Below are 22,506 nucleotides of genomic sequence, written 5' to 3' on the forward strand. Positions count from 1 at the left end.
GGGAGAGGTGGCTGATGTTATATCTTTACACTGACTCTTGGATGGTGGCAAATGCTTTATGGGGGTGGTTGCAGCAGTGGGAAAAGGACAACTGGCAACGGAAGCGTAAACCTATTTGGGCTGCTGAACTGTGGAAAGACATTGTTGCCCCAACAAAAAAGTTGGGTGTAAAGGTGCATCACGTAGATGCTCATGTGCCCAAGAATCGAGCTACTGAAGAACAGAAAAATAACCATCAGGTAGATCGAGCTGCCAGAATTGAGGTGTCTCAGATAGACTTGGACTGGCAGAACAAAGGAGAGCTATTTTTAGCTCGGTGGGCCCATGATACCTCAGGCCATCAAGGAAGGGATGCGACCTAGAAGTGGGCTAGAGCCCGAGGGGTGGACTTAACTATGGATGCCGTTGCACAGGTTATCCATGACTGTGACACGTGCCATAATTAAACAGGCCAAGAGGATGAAACCTCTCTGGCAGGAAGGGCGATGGGAAAAGTATAAATATGGGGAGGCGTGGCAGGTTGATTATATCACCTTGCCACGAACTCGCGATGGTAAGCATTATGTGCTCACTATGGTGGAGGCGACCACTGGGTGGCTTGAGACATACGCAGTACCCCATGCTACCGCCCGAAACACCATCTTAGGGCTCGAGAAATAAGTCCTGTGGCGACATGGCACTCCAGAGAAAATTGAGTCATTTCAAAAATTCTCTTGTGGGTATCTGGGCCAAAGAACACGGCATTGAATGGATTTACCATATCCCCTACCATGCACCAGCTGCTGGCAAGATCGAGCGCTACAACGGGTTGTTAAAAACCACGTTGAGAGCAATGGGTGGGAGGACATTTAAGCGCTGGGAGAAGCATCTGGCAGAAGCCACCTGGTTGGTCAACACTAGGGGATCAGTCAACCGAGAGGGTCCTACACAGTCCAGCTCCCTACAGACCATAGAGGGAGATAAGGTCCCTGTGGTACATGTGAGGAGCATGTTGGGAAAAGCGGTGTGGGTCCTTCCAGCCTCTGGAAAGGGCAAACCCCTCCGTGGAACCGTTTTTGCGCAGGGACCTGGGTGCACCTGGTGGGTAATGGATAAAAATGGGGACGTCCAGTGTGTCCCACAAGTCAAGTTGATGCTGGGGGAATGCAGTCTGTAATTACATGTATATATGTTTGTATGTAACTTATGTTATTACTGTTTAAGTTCTGTATAGATATGTGTTAAGCATGATGTGATAATGTGGAATAAGGGGTGGAATGTTGTGGTTTTGTGGTTTTGATGCCAGTATTCCACATCAGAGCATCATGCAGCAGTTGGGACACTGCTGGGAGCAGCAGAGGGGTGGAGCTCCGCACCGGATGCCAGGCGGCGCTCTGCCTGGGCGCGGCAGCGCTCTCTCTCAGCGGCTGTGGAGTCTCAGCACTGTGCTTCCCCTGCACTTCCTCCCTAACGTAAGCTCACAGCTTTTGGTTTGGAAACTTCATTTCTCTCTCAGTTGTTCAATGTTATTAGATTTAGTAAAGTTACCGTTCCTTCTCAAATTGTGCCATTGTTTTTTGTAGACCCATCTATTCCCCCCAAACCCTCCGGCACGCACAGCTCTGCTCAGGGGGCTGAGTGGCCACTGCAGTTTTTTTTTTTTTTCTCTTTCTTTTCTCTCTCCCTTCTCAGTTTCCCTTGGGTCACTGTCACGGACTACACCGTGACAATAGCTTAAATTCTGGTAGAAAACAATGGAGTGTTGCAACCAAAACCAGAATGAGATATTTAACAACAAAAGTAGACTGCCAGCCTTTTTGATATATCCTTCTCCAAAACAGGCACATAAGATTAGCCAAAGATTATATATTTCAAACATTTCAAAAGGCAGATCTGCTGCAAACATGCAGATAGCATACATCTGTTTGGCACATGTGAACTAAGAGTCTGTCCTTTGTGCATGTATATTTCTGTGCACGTTTCTTATCGTTCAGCTATTCCCTAGGGAGGGCATACATATTTTCAAGGGCTGTATCTATCCAATTCTGCCTGTAACAAGCACCCAAACATCCTGAAATATCATTAAGACAGACAAGACTGAAAAAAGAAAGAACAAACAACTCTGGAGAACATCAAAGGAAAATGGCCATGCACCTGCTCTTCAATGTTTTCCTAGGATATATTATAAACAAAAACAGTCTTTTCACAAGCAGTTCCATTTATATTCTCTGAATTTTTTCAGCCACTACCACTGGGTTCTCTTTCCTGATTTTTGCTGCAGCTTCTGCTTTGTAATCATATGGGCAGTTATGCTTGTCAGAATAACGGTGAAGTCCACAAAATAAGTTTCCACAGCGGCAGTCAAATCCTGGACAAAGAAAAATATACAACATCATTATGAAGCTTAATACTTAAATAGGCTGTAAGTTAGCGGCTTAGTTGCTACAGACGAAAGTCATTATCTTTGTCTTTTCTGAAATACAATAGCTTAACAAAAACCCAAGCATTTCCAAAACATGTCATTTCTAAGTTTGGATTTTGTGACCAACTTCAACTTCATTAAGTTTAATCTGTTAAGAGCCAACCATATTAGTATGGATGTGTTCAGCATTTAAGTGTTCTCCTACCTGTAAGGCCAACCTTCTTTCTGCACATGAAACATCTGTTTTTCTTTGGTTTGGGAAGTTCAGGAGCTTTCTCTTCGTTTTGTGAAGTACTAGGCTGAGAAACTGATGGGGCTGGCTGAGTAACAACTGTTAAAGCAAAGAACATAAAGGTTAACTTTTTTTCCTTTTCTTGACTGTATCTAATTATTTAGTAGCAAGCATGCATTTCTGAAAAATTAATTCCTCTTATTAAGACTCTAAGTAGGCTGAAGTACTGCACAGACTAGTCTATGGAAAAGTAAACCACAAATGTTTTTAAGAAGTCAACAAGTTCCCTTTCAAGTCAGATTTTCTCTGCAGTTCTACTGGTCAGAAAATCTAAGATATACTTAGAACATACACCAAAAGTTGCACGTACATTCAATACTAAAAGCAACCACACAAGTAAAATTTCTTTAAAAATATTAACATTGTCACGAGAAAAACTGCTGAACGGAGATTAATCCTGTAGAGCCTATGATCAACTGGAACATATTTTAGATAAAAATATAAATAAATTTGACAGTAATATGTCACTGTCTTCGTACTGGATACTCTGCTACTACATACTTGTGAAGTCAAGTGAACCAACCTGAAACAGTTAACCAAAACAGCTCACAGCAAATGACTGATTTTGGGACAGATCCAGAACACAGCTATAAAGCACATAACAATACAAAAGAATCTCACTCATCAATATGCTTTCAATAAGAATGAAGTATGGATTTTTCTGCACTTAATATCTGTATTTCTGTACTGTGTTTGGCTTTAAAGCTCAAGCAAGCATATCCAAAATTGACTGTGTTCATGATGCAAGTGAAAATGAGTCAGTGACATTCTACTCAGTTTCTTGAACAACATTTTATCCTTCAGAGAACTTCTGTACATCTGTTCATTTTCTTTTAAAGAATCATCCTCATCAAATTAAAGGGTACTTTTGCTGTTGCTTTAATAACCTTTTATTTATATCCAACTCTTTTGGAAGAAAGCTGAGGGATGCATATTTCAGCGCCGTCTTTAATACATATTACCCATGGAGCCCATTCCTAGCAAAGTTTAACCTGAGAACTCCCAGCTGTCTGATGATGTCCATTATTTTAAAATACAAAGAGCAAACTACAAAATAAATTCCAAAATAAGCAAAGTACATAAGCCTTAAAGGACATACTTGTAATGGAACTTAAGCATAAGAATAGGGTCTGAGTTCAGATTTTTTGCTTCCTGTGAGAATTTAGATTTTTCAAAGAACCAGTCATGCTATTTTCATATCTTTACAATTTTTGAAAAATTGTCATTTTAACTGCATTTGCATTGTCATGTTTGTATGTGCTCTGAAAAAATAAAAGATCACTATTATCACCAATACCTAGGAAGCCTCACAGTTCACTGTGGAAAACAGGCTGTGAATTCCTGACTGGGATCCACGTAAGATTTAGAAGTGACAAATTCTTTGAGTTACCAAGAAGTATTCACCACTCAAAACCCCACAATTTTATACAGTAGGACAATAGCTGATAATATATTCTTTAACATTTGTTTAACAGTCCTTAACTGCAAAGGACCTTTACTATATTTGTTGTCTTTAAGAGACCTTTATGTCTAAAAAGATTGCAATGTGTTTGCTATGTTGCTTAGTCCAAGGGTAAGAAAATATTTCAGGACTTGAACTCCAATCATTACTGACGTCAATGCTTTCTGAAGTAACTTCTGCTACTGTGCTTGTTCATACAACTTCTTTGTATTTATGACGTATTAACATTTTCATCTCCAGTTATGATGGTCTGAGCTTGTTCTTAAATTCCAAAGAAAGCAGTATTGGGTGGACCCATTTAAGAGCCTCTGACCAAAACAGGTTAAAACACAGTGATACCACAAACAGTATAAACCTCTCGGGTACCAGGCTATCAAGCACCAGCTACAGCATAAAAAAAAATAATGATTTCACAGCACCCAAAAAACACAGTTAATCTCCTTTTAGATTTGCTATACTGCTAATTTGCTTAAAAACACAATGACAAATATAAGCCACAACAGATAAAAAAAAAAAAAAAAGAAGGAACCAGAAATATTTCTGCACGCTGCAATTTGCTGCATAACTAGCCAGGGGGAAGCTTCATCTGCATAAGAATGAACTCATAGCATAAGTCCTGGGAGGATACACGCTGTTTCAGTCAGATGCAAGAGAAAATGGATAAAAGGAGGGACAAATCAAGAATGACCTAAATAATTGAAGTCACTCACAGCATGCACAAAGAGAAAATTAAAGCAAGAGAAAGAACGACTTTTATCACTGCCTAACATGCTCATGAGGAAGCAAATGAGAACAAATTCTCAGTGAGAATGTTAACAGTTACTGCAGGTATCCTTTCTCCTCTGCTCAAGGAACCTGTTCCAGTTGTTCACAACCACACACAGCAGCATAGGAACCAGGCAGTGAAGAAAATAGTCCTAAGAAACTGGAGAAGCCCATTTCCCACATAAGCTGCTGAACAGTAGACCTCCCTGAGCAACTAAAATGTGTTCAGTAAAGAAGGGAAAGCAGCAGAACATGCAGAAAAAAGGCACTAAAGACTTAAAAAGATGGGGCAGAGCACCCTGAACTAAAAATATTCAGTTTATTACTTTAAAAGAAAAAGCTCGTCAGACAGGAAGGACTCTATCAGGCAAGTACTCTTAATATTTTTTGTCCAAAAATAACTAATGCTTCAAATAATTGCAATACTATCACCAGGGATTAAATCACTGGACAAAAATTGCAAGTACAAAAAAGGTAGTTACTTTTACCTGCAGACTGGCTTCCTCAGCAGCAATACCCCTGTTTAGATGAATTAGGCTCCATGCTATTAAAAGATGTTTTATTTTAGCTGAGTTCCTGCTGGCACATCATCTGCCTTCCTAAGCTATGGCTTAAAAAGCTAATTGATCAAGTTTACTCCACTTGATTTTTATCAGACCAGTTCTTCCGTTACAAGGCTGAAAAATCTTAGATCTTCAGAATTGGGTGAACCTTTATTAATAATTTCAGACCAAAGTAATAGTTACCTGTGATTGTTTTAAGATGTATTACTATCACACACAGAGAAGTCTATCACACATCTACTAGGGTAATAAAGGGTAATATAATCCCGGTATTAGAGGTGTCCAAAAAAGAACACCAGTACAGGTACTGCATGACACTGGGAAAGCTTCTTTCATATATAATTTGAAGACAAGATGCCATCTTCACAAAAGGCATGTGGGAACACTGATGCTGCTGATGAATGAAGTCAGCCACATGCCACAGCATGACAACTACTCAACCTAAACACAGACAAATCCTAAAGAGAACAGAGCTCTTCCCAGACCGAGTTATTAAGCCTTAGTGACTTGTACTCACAAACAACACTGTAGAAATTGCATTTTCAAAATGGGCAGTAGTTTTGCTTATGCAAACATAGCTGCTGCAGAAGACCGTGCCTACTGAAGTTATTTTTCAGATTCTCCGCACAAAAAGGTATTAATTTGATGATTTTCAGTTGAAAAACACATCTGTTATTCTTCAGCCCTCCCCATATTAAAAGTAACCTGAAAAAGGTTACTCAACACTAATATATATAGTCACAAAATAAGTTTCTAAAATAAGTTAACTACAGTTAGATCCCAGCAGCTTAAAATACACAGCTATCAAAAGATTACCGAGTAGATAGCTGGATACAAGAAAGCATATTTAGAGCAGAAACTGTGGAACAAGATAAACAGCATGAGAAAGGAAGGCTGAGAAACAAGGAAACTTTCAGAAGAAAAGGAAAACAGATTCAAGTAAGCTGTGTGATAGCAGACCCCAACTGGAGGAAGAGTGCATGTTTTGGAATGTCTCATGACCCTGACTGGAGAAGCACCTGCATGCACGGTTAAGGAGTGTTTGGGGAGAATTTTGTTGACATGTAAAGGCGGGTGGGAAAGTTACAAGAGAAAACTTGTGAAAGTATACATGGGATGTTAAAACCTGCAATAAATCTGTATCTACCTCAGCATTGGCTACTTTTCTTAAATGGATAAGCCTAAATGTCCCCGAGTTTCTGGTAACTAAGTTTTTTTTTTTTTTGACGAGGAGCTTTGGCATAAAACTCTGGGAGGCTTCTACTGAAGACAAAACAGCCACCGAGCTTTTACCGTGTGGCATCACATTTCGGAATCACTCAAACAAACTCGACAAGGAAAGAAAAATTCTTCCGACTGTTCCTCATTGCCCCCCTGCACGGGAAGCAGCTCCTGCCCGGGCTCCATCCGCGGTTCCAAGCCCACCCCCGCCCGGGGAGAAGGGAAACCGCGCCCTCCAGCCGCGCTGCTGCCCTCCGCACCTGCCCCAGCCCCGCCCCGCTTGCCGCTCCGCCTTCGGGTCCGTGTGTCATTCGGATAAAAACAAGGACGGACCGGAAGCAAAGGGTCTGTTAGATCTCGGTCCAGTAAAACTGGCCGACGAACCGAACTTTTCCCCTCCCTACGATAATTTGAAGGGGTCGGGAGGCAGAAATGTTGTTGCTCGCACAGTGCACTACGGTGCTTTAGAACGGTGCGTGAAAGAAGCATTATCACGGGGGGATGCTGATGCATTGCAAGACTTTCCTGCGATGTATCATGCACATCAGCCCCCCCGGTGGGATTCCCTGCCTTATGAGGCAGTGAAGTCGACAAAAGATTATGGCATTCAGTCCAGCTTTACGTATAACATTTTGTCCGCAACTGTTGACAGCTATGTTATGACCCCTCATGATTGGAAAATGTTATGAATGATTCTGTCTCCCTTGCAGTTTACCGTGTTTATGACTGAATACTGAGAACTGGCTACCATCCAGGCTATGAATAATCTAACTTAAACTGCATTGGCAGGGAAGAGCTCATGGGGGATGGCTCCGAGCACCACGTCAAGCCCAGGCGCAGACGGGTAGGCAATGCCTTAGAACAAGTTAATACTCTGGTGTCGCATGCTATCCATGGGATACCTAAAATCAGTTTTCCTAATACTTCATTTACATCAATCAATTAAGCAGGAGGCTGATGAGCCCTACATTAAATTTCTTGACCATTTACAAAATATGCTAGACAGACAAGTGGAAAATCAAGCTGCCCGGAATATTCTGCTTAAGCAATTAGGAATAGAAAGTGTTAATGCAGATTGTTGAAAGGCTTTATAATCCATAAATATGGATGGATATAGATCCATCCATCCATTACTGACATGATTAAAGCCTATCAAGACATAGGCACAGAAAGTCCTAAAATGGCCTTGTTAGCAGACACACTGGTGTCCCGACTCGATGTAGTGATAACTCAGAAAATGAAGTGCTACAATTGTGGGGAACCTGGTCACAAACAAAAGGACTGTAAAAAGCCTAGGCAAGCACATGCCGTTCTGGCTTGACCCTATCTCCTGTGTGGGAAGGGGCTACAGTGGGTGAGAGACTGCCAATAAAAAATTCCCTGTTGCTGCACAGCACTCTGATCTGTCAGGAAATGGCAAGAAGAGTGTTAGCCCACGCACTATGACAACAAATACGGTCCGAAATCAGCCACCCCCTGCCTGGCCAGCTCACTGGGATCAGCAGCGCAGGAATGGATTTGCCACTATCCAATCCAATACACTGACCAATACCAACATGACTCCTATACCAACAGGTATTGTGGCCCCCTCGGGAACAGGCACAGAGCCCTCTTGTTAAGACGTTCTTCTGTTACACAGATAGGACTTTTTATTTTACTGGGAATTACAGATGCTGACATTAACCAACAAAGCCCTGCTCAGAGGTATCATTGGACCATTTTACCACAAGGAATGCTTAATAGCCCAACATTATGCCAACTGACTGTGGCAAATGCATTAAAACCAGTACAAAAAGCCAGACCTCACATCCTTATTGATCATTACATGGATGATATACTAATAGCAGCAGAACAAGAAGAGAGTCTAAAGGACTGCCCATCCAGCTGGCAGTCCATTCTGCTGGTTTACAAATAGCTGAAGGCGCAACTCAGCTCTCCATGGAAATAAGTAGGATGGAAAATTACATCTCACACCATTCAGCCACAAATCTGCAAAACAGTACCTCGTCTGCAGACATTAAATGATCTTCAGAAATTATTAGGGACCATCAACTGGTTGCGACCGCTTTTAGGTATTACTATTCAAGAGCTACACCCTCTATTCCAGCTACTCAAAGGAGATCCAGATTTAACCTCTAAAGGACAGTTAACACCAAAGGCACTACAGTGCTCTGACTCTGTAATAACATCACTGCAACACCAACACAGCCATTACATTTGCCACTTCCAGTATCTCCTATAATAAAAGCAAATTCCTGTCAATCATATGGCTTGTTATGTCAGTGGGATACCTTAAGAAAAGCTCCTCTCATCACCCTTGAATGGATATTTTTACCACATACGTTTTCAAAAATCATTACATCACAAGTAGAGATGCTTGCAATGCTAATACAGCAAGGTTGACATCGTTTACAAATTTTACAAGCTTGTGATCCTGACTGCATCTACATACCCGCTACTAAGATCTAGATTGGATGCTTGTGCATTTACTTGCTTTGCAAACTGCTATGGCTGATTATACCAGACAAATCTCCACTCATCCCCCCAAACATCAGTTACTGCATAATTAGAGTGATCTGTCCCTTACTAGAAATGTTTTACTGCCACATATTCCAATACTTAATGTCACTGTATTTACGATGGCTCCAGTAAGGCACACCGAGCCGTGGTTCTCTGGCACGTGACTGCTACACGATGGCAGTCGAGTGTGCATACTGTTGATGGGTCACCTCAAGTTGTAGAGCTTGCTGCAGCGGTTCAAGCTTTTCAGATTTTTGCAGAAGAAAAGCTTAACATAATTGACTCTATGTTGCAGGTATCATTCAGCAAATTGAAGGATCTTTTCTTAAGGAAGTTAACAACTCTGCTTTGTTTGCAGAGCTCAAGTGAGTTTTGCATTATGCCTCTCACCATACCCTCCCTTATCTTTTTATGCATACTTGATCACACACTACATTGCCTGGTCCACTAACTGAGAGCAATAGTAAGACTGATCAAGCCAGACACCTTTGCTACCCTCAGTTATTTCAACAGGATGACTCTCCCATCAATTTTTCCATCAGAATAAGAGAGCCTTAAGAAACAATTCCAATTGACAGTGGATCAAGCCCACAACATTACTCTAATGTGCCCAGATTGCCAAGCAGTAGCCCCTTTGCCTCAGATAGGGACAAATCCCTGTGGCACAGTGCCTCTTCAACTCTGGAAAACAAATTTCACTCATGTTGATGAATTTGGCCATCTAAAATATGTGCCAGTAACAACAGATATCTTTTCTTCTTACGTGTTTGCCACAGCACATACAAGTGAGCGCAGTTGTGACGCCCGTAAATACTGCTTACTCGCTTATGGGTGCTGTGGGGATCCCAGACACTATAAAAACAGATAATGGACCTGCACATACCTCTAAGGACAAAACAAACAAACAAACAACAACAAAAAAGACAAAAGGGAGTCGCACCACAAGAAAGGTTATGTAAGGCTTTGCTTGTGCTGAATTTTTTGAATCATGATCATACAGATACAACTCAAGTAGACCAACATTTTGGGGCCACCCCAGTGCTCAAGGATGGTTAACATTTGGAATATGGCCACAGGGCATTGGGAAGGTCCCCTACCACTAATAACTTGGGGTTGTAGATATGCTTATGTTTCCACAGGGACTGGCCCCACATGGGTTCCAGTGCAATACATCTGGCCTTGTCTCAAGGCAGAAAATAGCACCTAGCCTTCATAAAAACTGGGATTGTGTGTTTCTTTCTTACTGTCTTGAAATTTGCTGTATTATAGATAATTTACGGGTGCCATAAAGAGTGATGAAGAACAGATAGATTACCCACTGGATGGAATCTCAGTAACAACACTGGTAGTGATATGACAAAAACGTGTGATTTTCCTGTGTTACCAATGTAGCCTTAAGAATTAGAATGATTAGCTACTATATAGGTTGTTGTGTGCTGCTTCTATTTTTAGTAGTATATTAAACACAAATTGAACAGGATTTGATGTTTCCACTGCTGGAATCCATGGGAATAGCTCTTTCAGTATAATTCTATCTTTTCATTATTGGTTATGATGGTAGCCTATCAATTACTCTTTTCTTAGTTTGCAAAGACAAAACCTGGAAAGGAAGGCCAGGAAAAGGGATGATCCTGTACTAAACAATGATTCACTCTTTTTCATCCACTACTTAGAATTTTAAAAATATGACTATCACTCGAGACGAAGGCACACACTATCTTACTTTGATTCAAAATATGATTCTAATAGAGAACTCTTGAACACTGCCCAACATATATTTTAGCTCACTAATTCTTTCAATTGGCACCTGTATCAGGGGCCTAAAGGCCTCTGACTGAAGAATGATCTTGGGAAGGAACAAAGTATTCTGATAGTTTTAAGGGAATTGATATTTGTGGCTATAAGTATTTTTTAGAGAGAGCTGACGATAGTAATTTATTCTGTTTTGCAAGCAGGTGTTCCATCTGGGCTCTGTATCACACACTGGCCACACGGATGCAGTGCACAAATGGAAAAAACTCTGCAGACCCTGAGAAGAGTAAAAGCAGGAGAGAATCTGTGATGGGTGAGAAAGGAAAAGTGCACCTTGAAGCAGGGGACGCCCTGCTGGCACTGCCTATCGCATCCACCACTGGCATGTTCCTACCTTCTCTCCTCTCTGGTGACTTGCCATCATCTCTCAAGGATCAATAGCTAATAATGTGATTATTTAGGGAGTTTCTGCTTTGTGCTTACAGTTATATAAAACGGATGTTTGCGTGTGCATGAGTGTGTGTATGTTGTACAAATGGAAAAAATTCTGTTACAAAATGTTACACAAAATAAAGAAGAAAGCTCTAAATCAGGCAGTGGGAATGCTGTGTTCAAGGCGTGACTATGTTACTAATACTATTAGCATTATTATTTTGTAGTATGCTAATAGTTTGCAAATAAACAAAAAAGGTGGAATTGTGAGAATACAAGAAAGTGTACTTAGAGCAGAAGCTGTGGAACAGGATAAACAGCATGAGAAAGGATAGCTGAGAACCAAGGACACTTCCAGAAGAAAAGGAAAATGGGTGATAGCAGACTCCAATTGGAGGAAGAGTATGTGACTTGGTACTCCTCATGACCCTGATTGGATAAGCACCTGCATGCATGGTTACAGACTGTTTTGGGGAATATTTTGTTGACATGTAAAGGTGGGTGGGAAAGTTACAAGAGAAAACTTGTGAAAGTGTATATGGGATGTTAAAGCTGTAATTAATGCTTTGGATCGTCCACATCTGATTCCATGCCTCAGACACTGCACAACCATGCCAAAACAGCAAAGTCTTGAAAGCCTAAAAACACAGCTGTATTAACACCTTGACTTCATGAAACCAACTCCATTGGCCACCACAGAAGAAATGGCAAAACTATAACAGAAAAGAATAAAGGTCAAGTCTAGAGTAATCAAAAAGACAACAGACTGAACTTCTGCAGTAGCAGAGCAGAAACTGCAGATTACCAAGTTCTCGTATTATGTTTTAAACACATTGGACTTGTATGTAAATTTGGAATTTGTAAAGACAAACAGTCCCTGTTACATTTTGTCTAGCTTCTTGAAAGTAAATGCTTCATTTTTCAGAAACCAGAACTGCTAGGGCTGTATAGATGCCAAAGATGAAAGGCTGATACATAAACACCACTCCTCATTTCACAGGCAAGGGAATGAACATGTTCTGCAGCATGTAACTTATCTCCCACATGCCCAACTAATAAGCATATGAAATATTTTTAATGTTTTATTAATGTAAAGACATCCTGGTTTATGTATCACACACAAACACTTTAATTTGGTCACCACAAAGACTCAATCTATCATACTCATTTCAGTTAAAAAGTTAAAACAGCACTCTATCAGCAACAAACACGGGCCCTCAGTCTAATTTTCCAAAGCTTCAAGCCAATTCAATTTCAGAATTATATAATGCAGGGCTATCTACAGATGTTACAGTAGACATGATGAATTGACTATTCTGAACACAAGTTGTTATATCAGATGATTTTGCTGACATCTACGAAGGAACTGTATACAGTTAAAAACACAGTTAAATATTATACTATGCAAAACCAAGTAAGAAGCAATTGTTACAGCATCGAAATCTAAGGAATACCATAGTCATCATCTCAAGCCTACTGTATTTCATAAGCTATCTATTCAGCATTTTAAACTACTAGCTGCAACACGCACCAATTATACCTACAAGTTAGAGCTACCCTCACAACATGGTCTGAATCTAAATGCAAGGTTAACAGTAAAACAATCATACTGGCTTTTAGAGTCAGAAGACAAGTGAGTCAACCACCATCTTGCACTGCCTTCTGAAGTAGATTAAATACAGAACAGAAAAAAATCTACAGCATGCATGGAATTAGACCTTAGGTTAGCAGTATCTGAGTGTTTTTAAAATACGTATCTTACATGAGAACAAAGACATATCAACTTCCGGCTCGCTTTCATTACAGGCCATGCTACTCCACAGCTGTGGCATCACACTCTGTTCTCTAAAATTCAGTTACTAATGCATTAAAAGCAAACAAAAACTAAGTCAATGACATGCATGATGATACTAATGATGTTTGGTAACAGACACTTGACAGAAGACTCATAATCGAACCGTGTAAAAACACAGACAAAACTACAAAAAAAAGCAAAAAACATAATAAAACCTGAAATAACATGATGTTTAAATACATGTTTTCAAAAGAGTTTATTTTTAATGCTTAATATACAACCCCATTTTCTCTTCTGCAAGGATCTTTTAATAGCATTTGCACGCCTGCTAGAACAAAACTGGTTTCGTAAGGAAAAGCTACACAATGCCTCGCCAACTTGCAGAATACTTGCACATTACTCTGACAGTTTAACACAAAGAAGGGAAAGACGTTAGGTTTTGCATTTGATTCCTGTAATCCACCACAAATTAGTGACCACTTAGAAACTGGAGTTTGGACACAAAGGTCTTTAGATTTCTGACTTGTGAGTAGTTCATCATATTGGGAACCAGTCAACATATGCCGCTGTTCTAATATGAAATAAAGTTGAACTAAGAAAGTAATAGTTGAAAGAAAATATAGTGTGCTAGACACATCAATTATAACCAACTGAGTCAGTTGTATCTGTCACACATTTTTTCCTTCAACTGTTAAGATATGACTGTATTAAAACTTGATTTTTCTGAATGAGAATCCAGGTTGCAACCTCAACCTGGGGAAAAAATAAAAATAATAAAAAAAACCAACAAAATAAGCCTGTCAAGCTTTACTGTTCCCAGCTTCAGCAGCTTCTTAATTTAAGTTGTTAAAAAACACATCTTATCAGACGTAATTATTTATAGCCTTCTGGCTTGCAAAGGAAATGCTGAAGATTTCCTAATGAAATTCTGTCAAAAAAGAATGCAACTTCATATCACTGAAGATGTTAAAAGGAGAGACATTAATCACAGAATTACAGAATTGTAGGGGTTGGAAGGGACCTCTAGAGATCATGGAGTCCAACCCCCTGCCAAAGCAGCTCCCTAGCCCAGGTTGCACAGGTAGGCGTCCAGGTGGGTCTGGAACGTCTCCAGAGAAGGAGACTCCACCACCTCTCTGTGCAGCTGTGCCACTGCTCCGTCACTGCACTGGGAAGAAGTTCCCATGTATGTTTGTGCAGAACTTCCTATGCTTCAGTTTGTGTCCATTTCCCCTTTTCCTATCACCACTCACTGCAGAGAAAAGTCCGGCCTCATCGCTTGGCTTCCCACTCCTTAGGTATAGACATGGATCAGATCCCCTCTACGTCCTCTTTTCTCAAGGCTGAACGGCCCCAGGTCTCACCTTTTCTCACTGAGGAGGTGTTCCACATCCTTTATCATCTTTGTGGCCCTCTGCTGGACTCTTTCAAGGAGATCAGAACTGGACACCATACTCCAGGTGAGGCCTCACCAGGGCATAGTGGAGGGGGAGGGTCATCTCCCCTGACCTGCTGGCCATGCTGTTTTTAATGCACTCCAAGATCCCACTGGCCTTCTGGGTTACCAAGGCACACTGCTGGCTCACAGCCTGCCTGTCAACCACCAGGTCCCTCTCCTAAGAGCTCTCCAGCATGCCACCTCCAACCTATACCAGTGCATGTGGTTATTGTGCAAGACTTTACACTTGCTCTTATTAAACCTCATCCGGTTCCTCTCTGCCCAATTCTCCAGCCTGTCCAAGTTCTGGTGAATGGCAGCACAGCCTTCCTACTGGTCAGCCATTCCTCCCACCTTTGTATCATCAGCAAACTTGCCGAGGGTGGACTCTATCCCCTTATCAAGGTCATTGATGAAGATGCTGAACAGGACAGAATCCAGCACCAACCCCTGAGGAACACTGCTAAGTACAAGCCTCCCAACTGGACTCTGCGCCACCAATCACAACCTTCTTGAGCTCTTCCAGTCAGCCAGTTCTCAACCCACCTCACTGTATCTATTCCAAATCTACTCAGCTTTGTTGTAAGAATGTCGTGGGAGACAGTGCCAAATGCCTTGCTGAAATCAAGGTAGACTACATCCACTGCTCTCCCCTCATCCACCCAGCCAGTAAAGACATCATAGACTGGGTTGGTTGAGCATGACCTCCCTCTGGTGAACCCATGCTGACTACTCCTGGTAACTCTCATCTCTTCCAACTGCCTGGAGACAGCATTCAGAACAAACTGTTCCATTGCCTTTCCAGAGATAGAGGTGAGGCTGACTGGCCTGTAGTTTCCCAGATCCTTCTTGCCATTTCTGAAGACTGGAGTGACACTGGCTATCCTCCAGTCTTCAGGCACCCCTCCCATTCTCCAAGACCTCTCAAAGACAATACAGAACAGTTCAGCAATAACCTCTGCCAACTCCCTCATGCTTTACTTGAAGGTCACACTGCTCATGCTGTACTCTACTGCCTGTAAACAGTTATGAAAATCAGTTTCTAGCATCAGACTGTGCTCAGAACTAGAGAATGTTTTCATCAGCAACTTCAAGACTGTGTGGTATTATCGTAGACAGTTAGAACTCCTACAAAGTATCAGCTTTGTTGTTATGAATTATTACGTATTGTTGTCTCAGCAGCATCTCAGGAGGAGAGAACACCACACACTAAATATTACTGGAAAAAGGAGAAAAACGCAACAAGTCCAGACTCCAAATAGATTCTAAAGTCTAGGTCGTATTTTCTTGCATGCAAAACAGTAATCAACAATCATTGAACAAAGCAATTTTCACATCTTAGATACCCATCAAACCCTGAGATTAGTACCTAACTACACCATCCTACGCGCCCACAGTTTGTGTCCAGTTGTATTACTTAAAAAGCAAATGCATTTCACAACAGATGAGACTGTTTGAGGGACTTATGTGTATCCTAATGCCAAAGACCTCTCTGGGCTGGAGGGGAACCCAAACCTCGCCACTTCCAACAACTCTGCCATGGGCAGGGTTGCCAGCCTACTAGTTCAGACTGCCCAGGGCCCGCCCAACCTGGCCCTGAATGCCCACAGGAAAGAGGCACCCACATCTTCTCTAGGCAGCCTGTGCCAGTGCCTCACCGCCCTCAAACTGAAGAACTCTTCCTCATGTCTAATCTCATCCTACTCTTCTTTAGTTTAAGATAGTAATACCCATTGTCTTATTCACAACATAACTTCCCATGAAGTCTCTTTCCATCTTTATAACAATCTTCTTCAAGCACTGAAAGGCTGCAATACAAACTAAGGCAGGCAGTTTTGTTCCACAAGTTTTTCCAGAAACATTTATGTTCTATGGCAGTTCTCTCACTGACCTCTACATCAACTTGTAACAACTTCTGCTTTCAACCTGCAGGATTACTTAGAAAACATACAACAGTACCTCAAGCTGCTTTTGAATTCCCCCCCCCCCCCCCCCCCTTTCTAATCAGAGTGGTAAATGACACTAGCTATCATATAGCTCACTTGTAAAGGAAAAGAACAGGTACTGTGTTTGAAGCTGAAGGCTGTCCTTTATACAGAGCAAAATTGCAGACTACTACTGGCAGTTTAAATAAGTGTAAATTCACCTACTACTTCACCATTGCTATCATTTTAAGCATTTCTTTCACTTGCTTGACACCATTTCAGGCAGGAAATCTTAAAAAAGCAAAACAGGTTTATAAATATTGTAGCTGTTTTTTTTTTTTAAGCTATGTGCAAAAATTCTCTTCTGATGATATCAGTTAAAATAAATTCATATTAGTAAAGAAAATCTACTCTGTCTGTACAGAACCAAGAAAAAAAATACCCTTCTGAAACGTTGTTACAGAATCTCAACTCAGCATGACTAATTGCAAAAGGCAAAACCCTCGAAATAACAAACAATTAAATATCAGTTGTTAGAGTAAAATCAGAGCTAGTTAAAAATCACTTTTATGCAGTGCTGAGTAGTGTCTTCTGCATTTTATACCTGACTTGGCAAGTGAAAAACTGTTTTATCTTCAGTTTAAGTAAACAGACTTCATCAAATATCAGCTTCTGTTTTAAGAATATTTCATAACTGTTCAAAAATGTGGATACGTATAGGTACAGAATGAATATATTAAGGTATTCATTCAAACAGATTAATAAATGAATTCAACCACTCGGTTGCATGTAAGGAAGCAGTCCATTTCCTGCCTCCCTCCAAGCAGTTTGCATTTCTAAGTTTAATCACTACAGCTACATCCTTCCAGGGCAAGAATAAAATTCTAAACTGAAGATTCATTCCCAGCTTTAAGCATCCTACATAGCAAAAGAACTGTTCTGTGGATATCTACTGATTTCTCAACTACTTTTTAAAGACTGTTTTTTTCAGTATTTTTAAGTCCTTTCCCTCATTCTCCTTTCTCTGTAAAACAGTATTTGTAAGAACTCCATTCTTTAAACCCAGCAAGCCATTTTGACTGCCATGAGTCAGCAGTTGTAGTTCTGCTAGATTTTGCATGAAAGTCTTAGCAATTTGACTTCAAAACTGACCACTCCACCCTAAATGCAACCGTGAAGTGACAAAAAAGAAGGAAAAAAAAAAGGACTGGGAGCCAATCCTATCTTCAGAGGAATCAATTTTTTTTTAACAGTAAACATGCAACATAAAGCTATATTCTAGCACCAGACATTTTTCTCCATTCCAAGGGGAGACTAATTAACTGCCTTAACAATTACTGATGACCACCACCACAGTGGGAGATATCTCCTCAAACTGTCAACTTGCGTTAAGTCACCAGCACGCCCAGTGTAACTCCGCAAACCTACCTGGCTCAGTCTCTGTTTTTGGTGTTGCTTTTTCCTCTCTTGAAATGCTCATTTCCGTCATTTGCTGTGTTACAGGCAAAGCGGCAACAGGCACATTTCTGTTTATGTACAGAGAAACATCTAATTTTACATCAGTTCTAAATACATAATAAAAATTAAGTTGTCCAAACCCATCAACAGATTACCTGTCTAATTAGACCTGATACATGTTCCTAGCTCCTGCTCCTGCTATCTTCAAAATACTTTTTCATTCTATTTTAATTCCCCACAAAAGGAAATAGTCAAATCTGGGGCAAATACTTCTCCAGATAAACTGAAAATGCAGCAGTATAACACCATACATTTTAATCAGTAGTCCCTTACATAAAGACTTTAAAAAAAAAAAAGCATTGTCAGGTGTGCCTTTTGCTTCTCAGAAAATTCAGTGGAGTGGGTCAAAGCTACTGCCAATCATTAATTTGCCACATACTCACAGCTCATCTAAAACTCAAAATAATACGTTCATCTTACCTTGATTTTTCAGATGTGCTGCCAGCAACACCGTCACAGTTGTTGAAGCTAGTAGTATCTGCTCTCTGAACAGATGCAGAGTCTGAGGTAGGACTGTTTGAACCACTGGCTGGTCCTACATAACAGGAATTTAAAAAGTCATTATAAATGAGTTGTAGAATACATTATAGTCAAATATCCTTGCATACAGTTATGATCTTGAATACATTATTCATTATACTGCAAACTACTTCTTACTTAAAAGACAGACTATATTGCTAACAACTGAAATATCATGTAAGAGATCATGTAAAATTATACTGACATTAGCAAGTAAGTGGAAAAGAAAATTAAGGGTGGACCACAATGTATTACACAGAAACACATTTCTATTTTACTCTGTTTTGAAGTAGCATACTTGTTGAAATTCATTACTTCAGTATACAGCTTTCAGAAGTTTTCCTAAAATCTGTTCTGGAATTCCACTTTATCACCTGTATGTTTTAATCAAAAGTAAAACCAAGAAAATAGATATTGTAAACCCTTACCCATTGGACTGATCCTCCCACTGTTCTGCTGTCGTTGAAGATGTTCTTTGTAGCAAACAGAACACATCCCATTTGTCCTAGGATTTCCATAAAATCCACATCCTGTACTACACAGCATGGGCCCTGGGGTCTGGTTTGTCTCCTGAGTCATCTCGAAGCTGTAAATAAAACCAAGAACTGCATTAGGAGTGGGCATGTCACCAAAATCAATTACAAGGTTACAGAATTAAAGCATGTTTGCTCACCCTGCTCCCATAAGGTGATAACAGCATTCTTAAAAAGAGAGTTATGGACATTAATAAGCCATTTGATACTGCAGTTGTATTGCTAAGTAACATCATTATATGTCTTTAAGGCAAGAAAAAATTTATCAGGCTGATACTGAGAAGTAACACGCTAGTCAGACACTGAGCTGTGTGTACAGGTTATGACCAAATTCAACCGTATGGACAAAGAGCCCTTTATTATCTACCTCTGAGCATTAGCACAGGTATGCAGAATAAGCAATCTCTGTATCTGCTGTACCATTTTGCAACTAACACCTTATTTTTTTCAAATGCCATTCAGAACCACATAATGATTCAGAGCCAATGATCTATCAACATTTTGATGTTTATTCCACTACTAGCAGGATTGACTTCCACAATCCATTTCTTAAAGAGAACAGTGAAGATCCCTGAAGTATTGGCAACAGCCATTTAGAACCCGTATTCCTATCTATAGGAGTTTCCAAAACAAGGCCTCAAATACACATCAGGTTGTGTATGAAAGTTGATACTGAGTATTAGCTGGCAACAAGAAGTGCACAACAGCCTCTTCACCAGAACCTAAACAGTATTTCTGTTATAAGATTAGACCTGACTTTACTTTTCCAAGGAAAGCAAAATAAATTTTAGACTGTTGACTACATCCCAACATGCTGCTGACACTTTTCAGAAAAGACTTTTCAATTATTTGTATTAATAAAGTTACAGAAAGACTTCTGAACCCCCCCCAATAGAGAATATCTAACTCTATTACACAAACTGCAGTAGTTAGGAGTAAAAATACTTCATCTTCACTGTTGGTCAACCTCTGCAAAGCAACGTGAGCACTGAACTGATACAGCAACAAAATCCTTGATTTGCAGGCGCAACAAAACTTGAACATTGTAATCAAGCAATCTAATACAAATTGAGGACACTTAAGAATATCGCACTTGTCTCCATATGCCAAGTACAGCACTTCTAAATCTTGTGAAGACATTTTTTATTCTCTAGATGACAGCCTTCCTACTCAGGAAAAGTCAAATAAGAGATGATGCTTGTGAGAACTCAAGAGTGCTGAAAGCCCATTTATTACGCTCAACAAAAATACACTTTTTACAACTAAGAAATGCCACACTACAATTAGTAAACTCTGATTTCAATAGCTTGGTAACTGCAACTGACAGTCACCTTTGTCCAGTTAAACTAAGTTTTTGGGAGAAAAGTAATTCAGAAAGAGGAGACAATTTTATTTTCCCTGAAGGTGAATATGGAACCTATTTTTTTCCCCCAACTATAAATAGCTGCGTTGGTACAGGTAGTCATTTCAGGACTATGTAACTTCACACTTCGATAGAACAGTCAACAACATTGCACTTCTACAGCCCTATTTGTCAGTCAAGGAAGTCAATGCAAATTGTGACCAAACTAGGCAAATCTGAAAGCTCACATCTACATTCTAGGTTTATGCCTAGACAAAAGCAAATAAAGAGCCCATTTCCGCCCTCTTGTTAAGCAGGTAAACTTAAAACACTATCAACTATGCTGCCACTATCAGCCTCAACTGAGGTGCTCCAGTTCAGATTAGCATACTGCAAATCCTATTTTACAAAGCATCCAGCCTTAGGTGCTAACGCTGTTCTTAAAATACTACAAAAGCCAAGCTTTCACAGCTGCTTGGTCAGCAGCTTCTTCCACTACTCGAAATATATGCCCCTAACAGAGAAGTCGGGCTGTTCTCCAGCCCCTCAGAAATTGAGGTTTTTAGGCTTCTGACAAAGGTCTGGGTCACCGTTTCTTCCAAAAGCGTTTATCACACATAGGCAGTTACAAAACACTTACCAAACGAAATCCACGACCCAGCACACTATTTTGCTGTATCAACCTCTGAACCAGGAACAGCAGAAACAAGGTTTTCAGACCAGACAAACTACACACTTTTCCAATTCCTCCCTACTGGAACACCTCAGGGGAGTCAGCAGCTAGCTGAAGTGTTCCTACAGATATAACTCCACTCCTTTGGAAAGTCAGCTCCTGATGCCATCATATGTGGACTGCTTTCCTTAATATTTCTCAGAAGCACGGGTCACACGGGTGAGCGCATTAGCTTCCGCCTGTCACAAGGCTGCAATGTGACAGGCTGAGCTGGAGGCTCAGACACAAAACCCCGTCAACAGAGGCCTCTGAAATCAGCTTCTATTTTTATCTCCAAGGGCTGACAGCTCCACTCCGGCCCACAAGGCTGAGGCAGCCGTGCATACACCCACTGTGAGAGGAAAATATAAAATCTGATTAACACGACTGTGGCTTCCTTTCTAGAGGAAGAGAGCGAGCTCGGAGACCGAAATTCAATCAGAGAAATGCAGCATCACCGGCTCGTCATCCCCAACAGCCATTTTCAACACCAGCCACAGCGCGTGCCACAACGGGCTTGCAGGCTCACCGAAACGTCCCCGACCTCCTGGTGCAAAAGGCTGCTGCCGAACCACTTCAGCTGGGAGGAAAAATAAAATCCCTTCTGCCTCACGGAGAGCTAAGCCCTGGCTCGAGAGATGCTGCAGCTTCACTCTGTGCCCTCGCAGCGTTATTTACCCCCGCGTTGCCTCAGGGACGGGCAGCGGAGCAAGGAGAAGGGCCCAATGCGGCCCGACGTCACAGCTTCCTCACACGTCCTGGCAACGCGTTGCCGCGGAGGAGCACGGCATGGGCCCAGGGCCGGCTCCAGACAAAGGGGCCGGCGCTGCCAAGCACACCGAGCGCACTGCGTTCAGGGAGAGCAGCCCGCTCTCCCCGCGGAGGTGCCAACGCACATGAGCCCCGCGGCCGCCGGGCCCGGAGGCCAACCCCGGGGGCGGGCCCGGAACACAGCCGCACGCAAAGCCCTGAGTCACGGCCCGGCCGCCGCCGGTCCCATGCTCCTCACTGTGCCGCCATGGGAAGGCCCAAACTGCAACTCCCCCCCCCCCAGCAAGCCGGCCCCATCGCTCGCCCTGCGCCCACCTACCAGGCGCCGGCGGCGGACGGAAACCTTGCGTCGGGTGTCGGAGAGGGCTACGGGCCACTGCCGGGAGAGAGAGGGCCCGGGGGCTCCGGGATGTACACCCTCCTCCTTTGTTCCCGCGGCGGTTATGGCACCGGCGCACGGAGAGACGCTCGCTGCACACGGGAACCTCGCACAGCAGCAGCAGGCGTCCGGCGACGACTGAGAAGGAGGAGCAAAAAGAGGAGAA

The 22,506-nt window shown here is 41.6% G+C and overlaps 1 protein-coding gene across 2 annotated transcripts; it reads right to left on the reverse strand.

Annotated features, from left to right (window-relative positions):
* Positions 1-1,714: 1,714 nt before the first annotated feature.
* Positions 1,715-22,299, reverse strand: ZFAND5 (zinc finger AN1-type containing 5). Of its 2 annotated transcripts, none has more exons than XM_065745468.1 (6): positions 22,281-22,299; positions 19,032-19,189; positions 18,505-18,619; positions 17,995-18,092; positions 2,607-2,732; positions 1,715-2,347 (listed from the first exon to the last, which is right to left on the reverse strand). In XM_065745468.1, the coding sequence occupies exons 2-6, from the start codon at positions 19,180-19,182 to the stop codon at positions 2,199-2,201; spliced, it is 639 nt and encodes a 212-aa protein (XP_065601540.1). In that variant the 5' UTR covers positions 19,183-19,189; positions 22,281-22,299; the 3' UTR covers positions 1,715-2,198. The 2 variants fall into 2 exon arrangements, with proteins under 2 accessions (XP_065601540.1, XP_065601538.1); XM_065745466.1 differs by lacking the exon at positions 22,281-22,299 and adding an exon at positions 21,119-21,517.
* Positions 22,300-22,506: the final 207 nt, after the last annotated feature.

The sequence above is a fragment of the Cyrtonyx montezumae genome, unplaced genomic scaffold (genome assembly GCF_038088225.1).
Source record: "Cyrtonyx montezumae isolate F1298 unplaced genomic scaffold, pur_monq_1.0 scaffold_36, whole genome shotgun sequence".
Lineage (NCBI taxonomy): Eukaryota > Metazoa > Chordata > Aves > Galliformes > Odontophoridae > Cyrtonyx > Cyrtonyx montezumae.

Excerpts from the sequence above, each read along its gene's own strand:
- ZFAND5 (XM_065745468.1), bottom strand. The coding sequence starts at position 19,182 with ATGACTCAGGAGACAAACCAGACCCCAGGGCCCATGCTGTGTAGTACA. Across the intron at positions 18,093-18,504 it reads AGCACATCTGAAAAATCAAG|AAATGTGCCTGTTGCCGCTT; the intron begins GTAAGATGAACG and ends GTACATAAACAG. Across the intron at positions 2,733-17,994 it reads AAAAACAGAGACTGAGCCAG|TTGTTACTCAGCCAGCCCCA; the intron begins GTAGGTTTGCGG and ends TTGCTTTAACAG.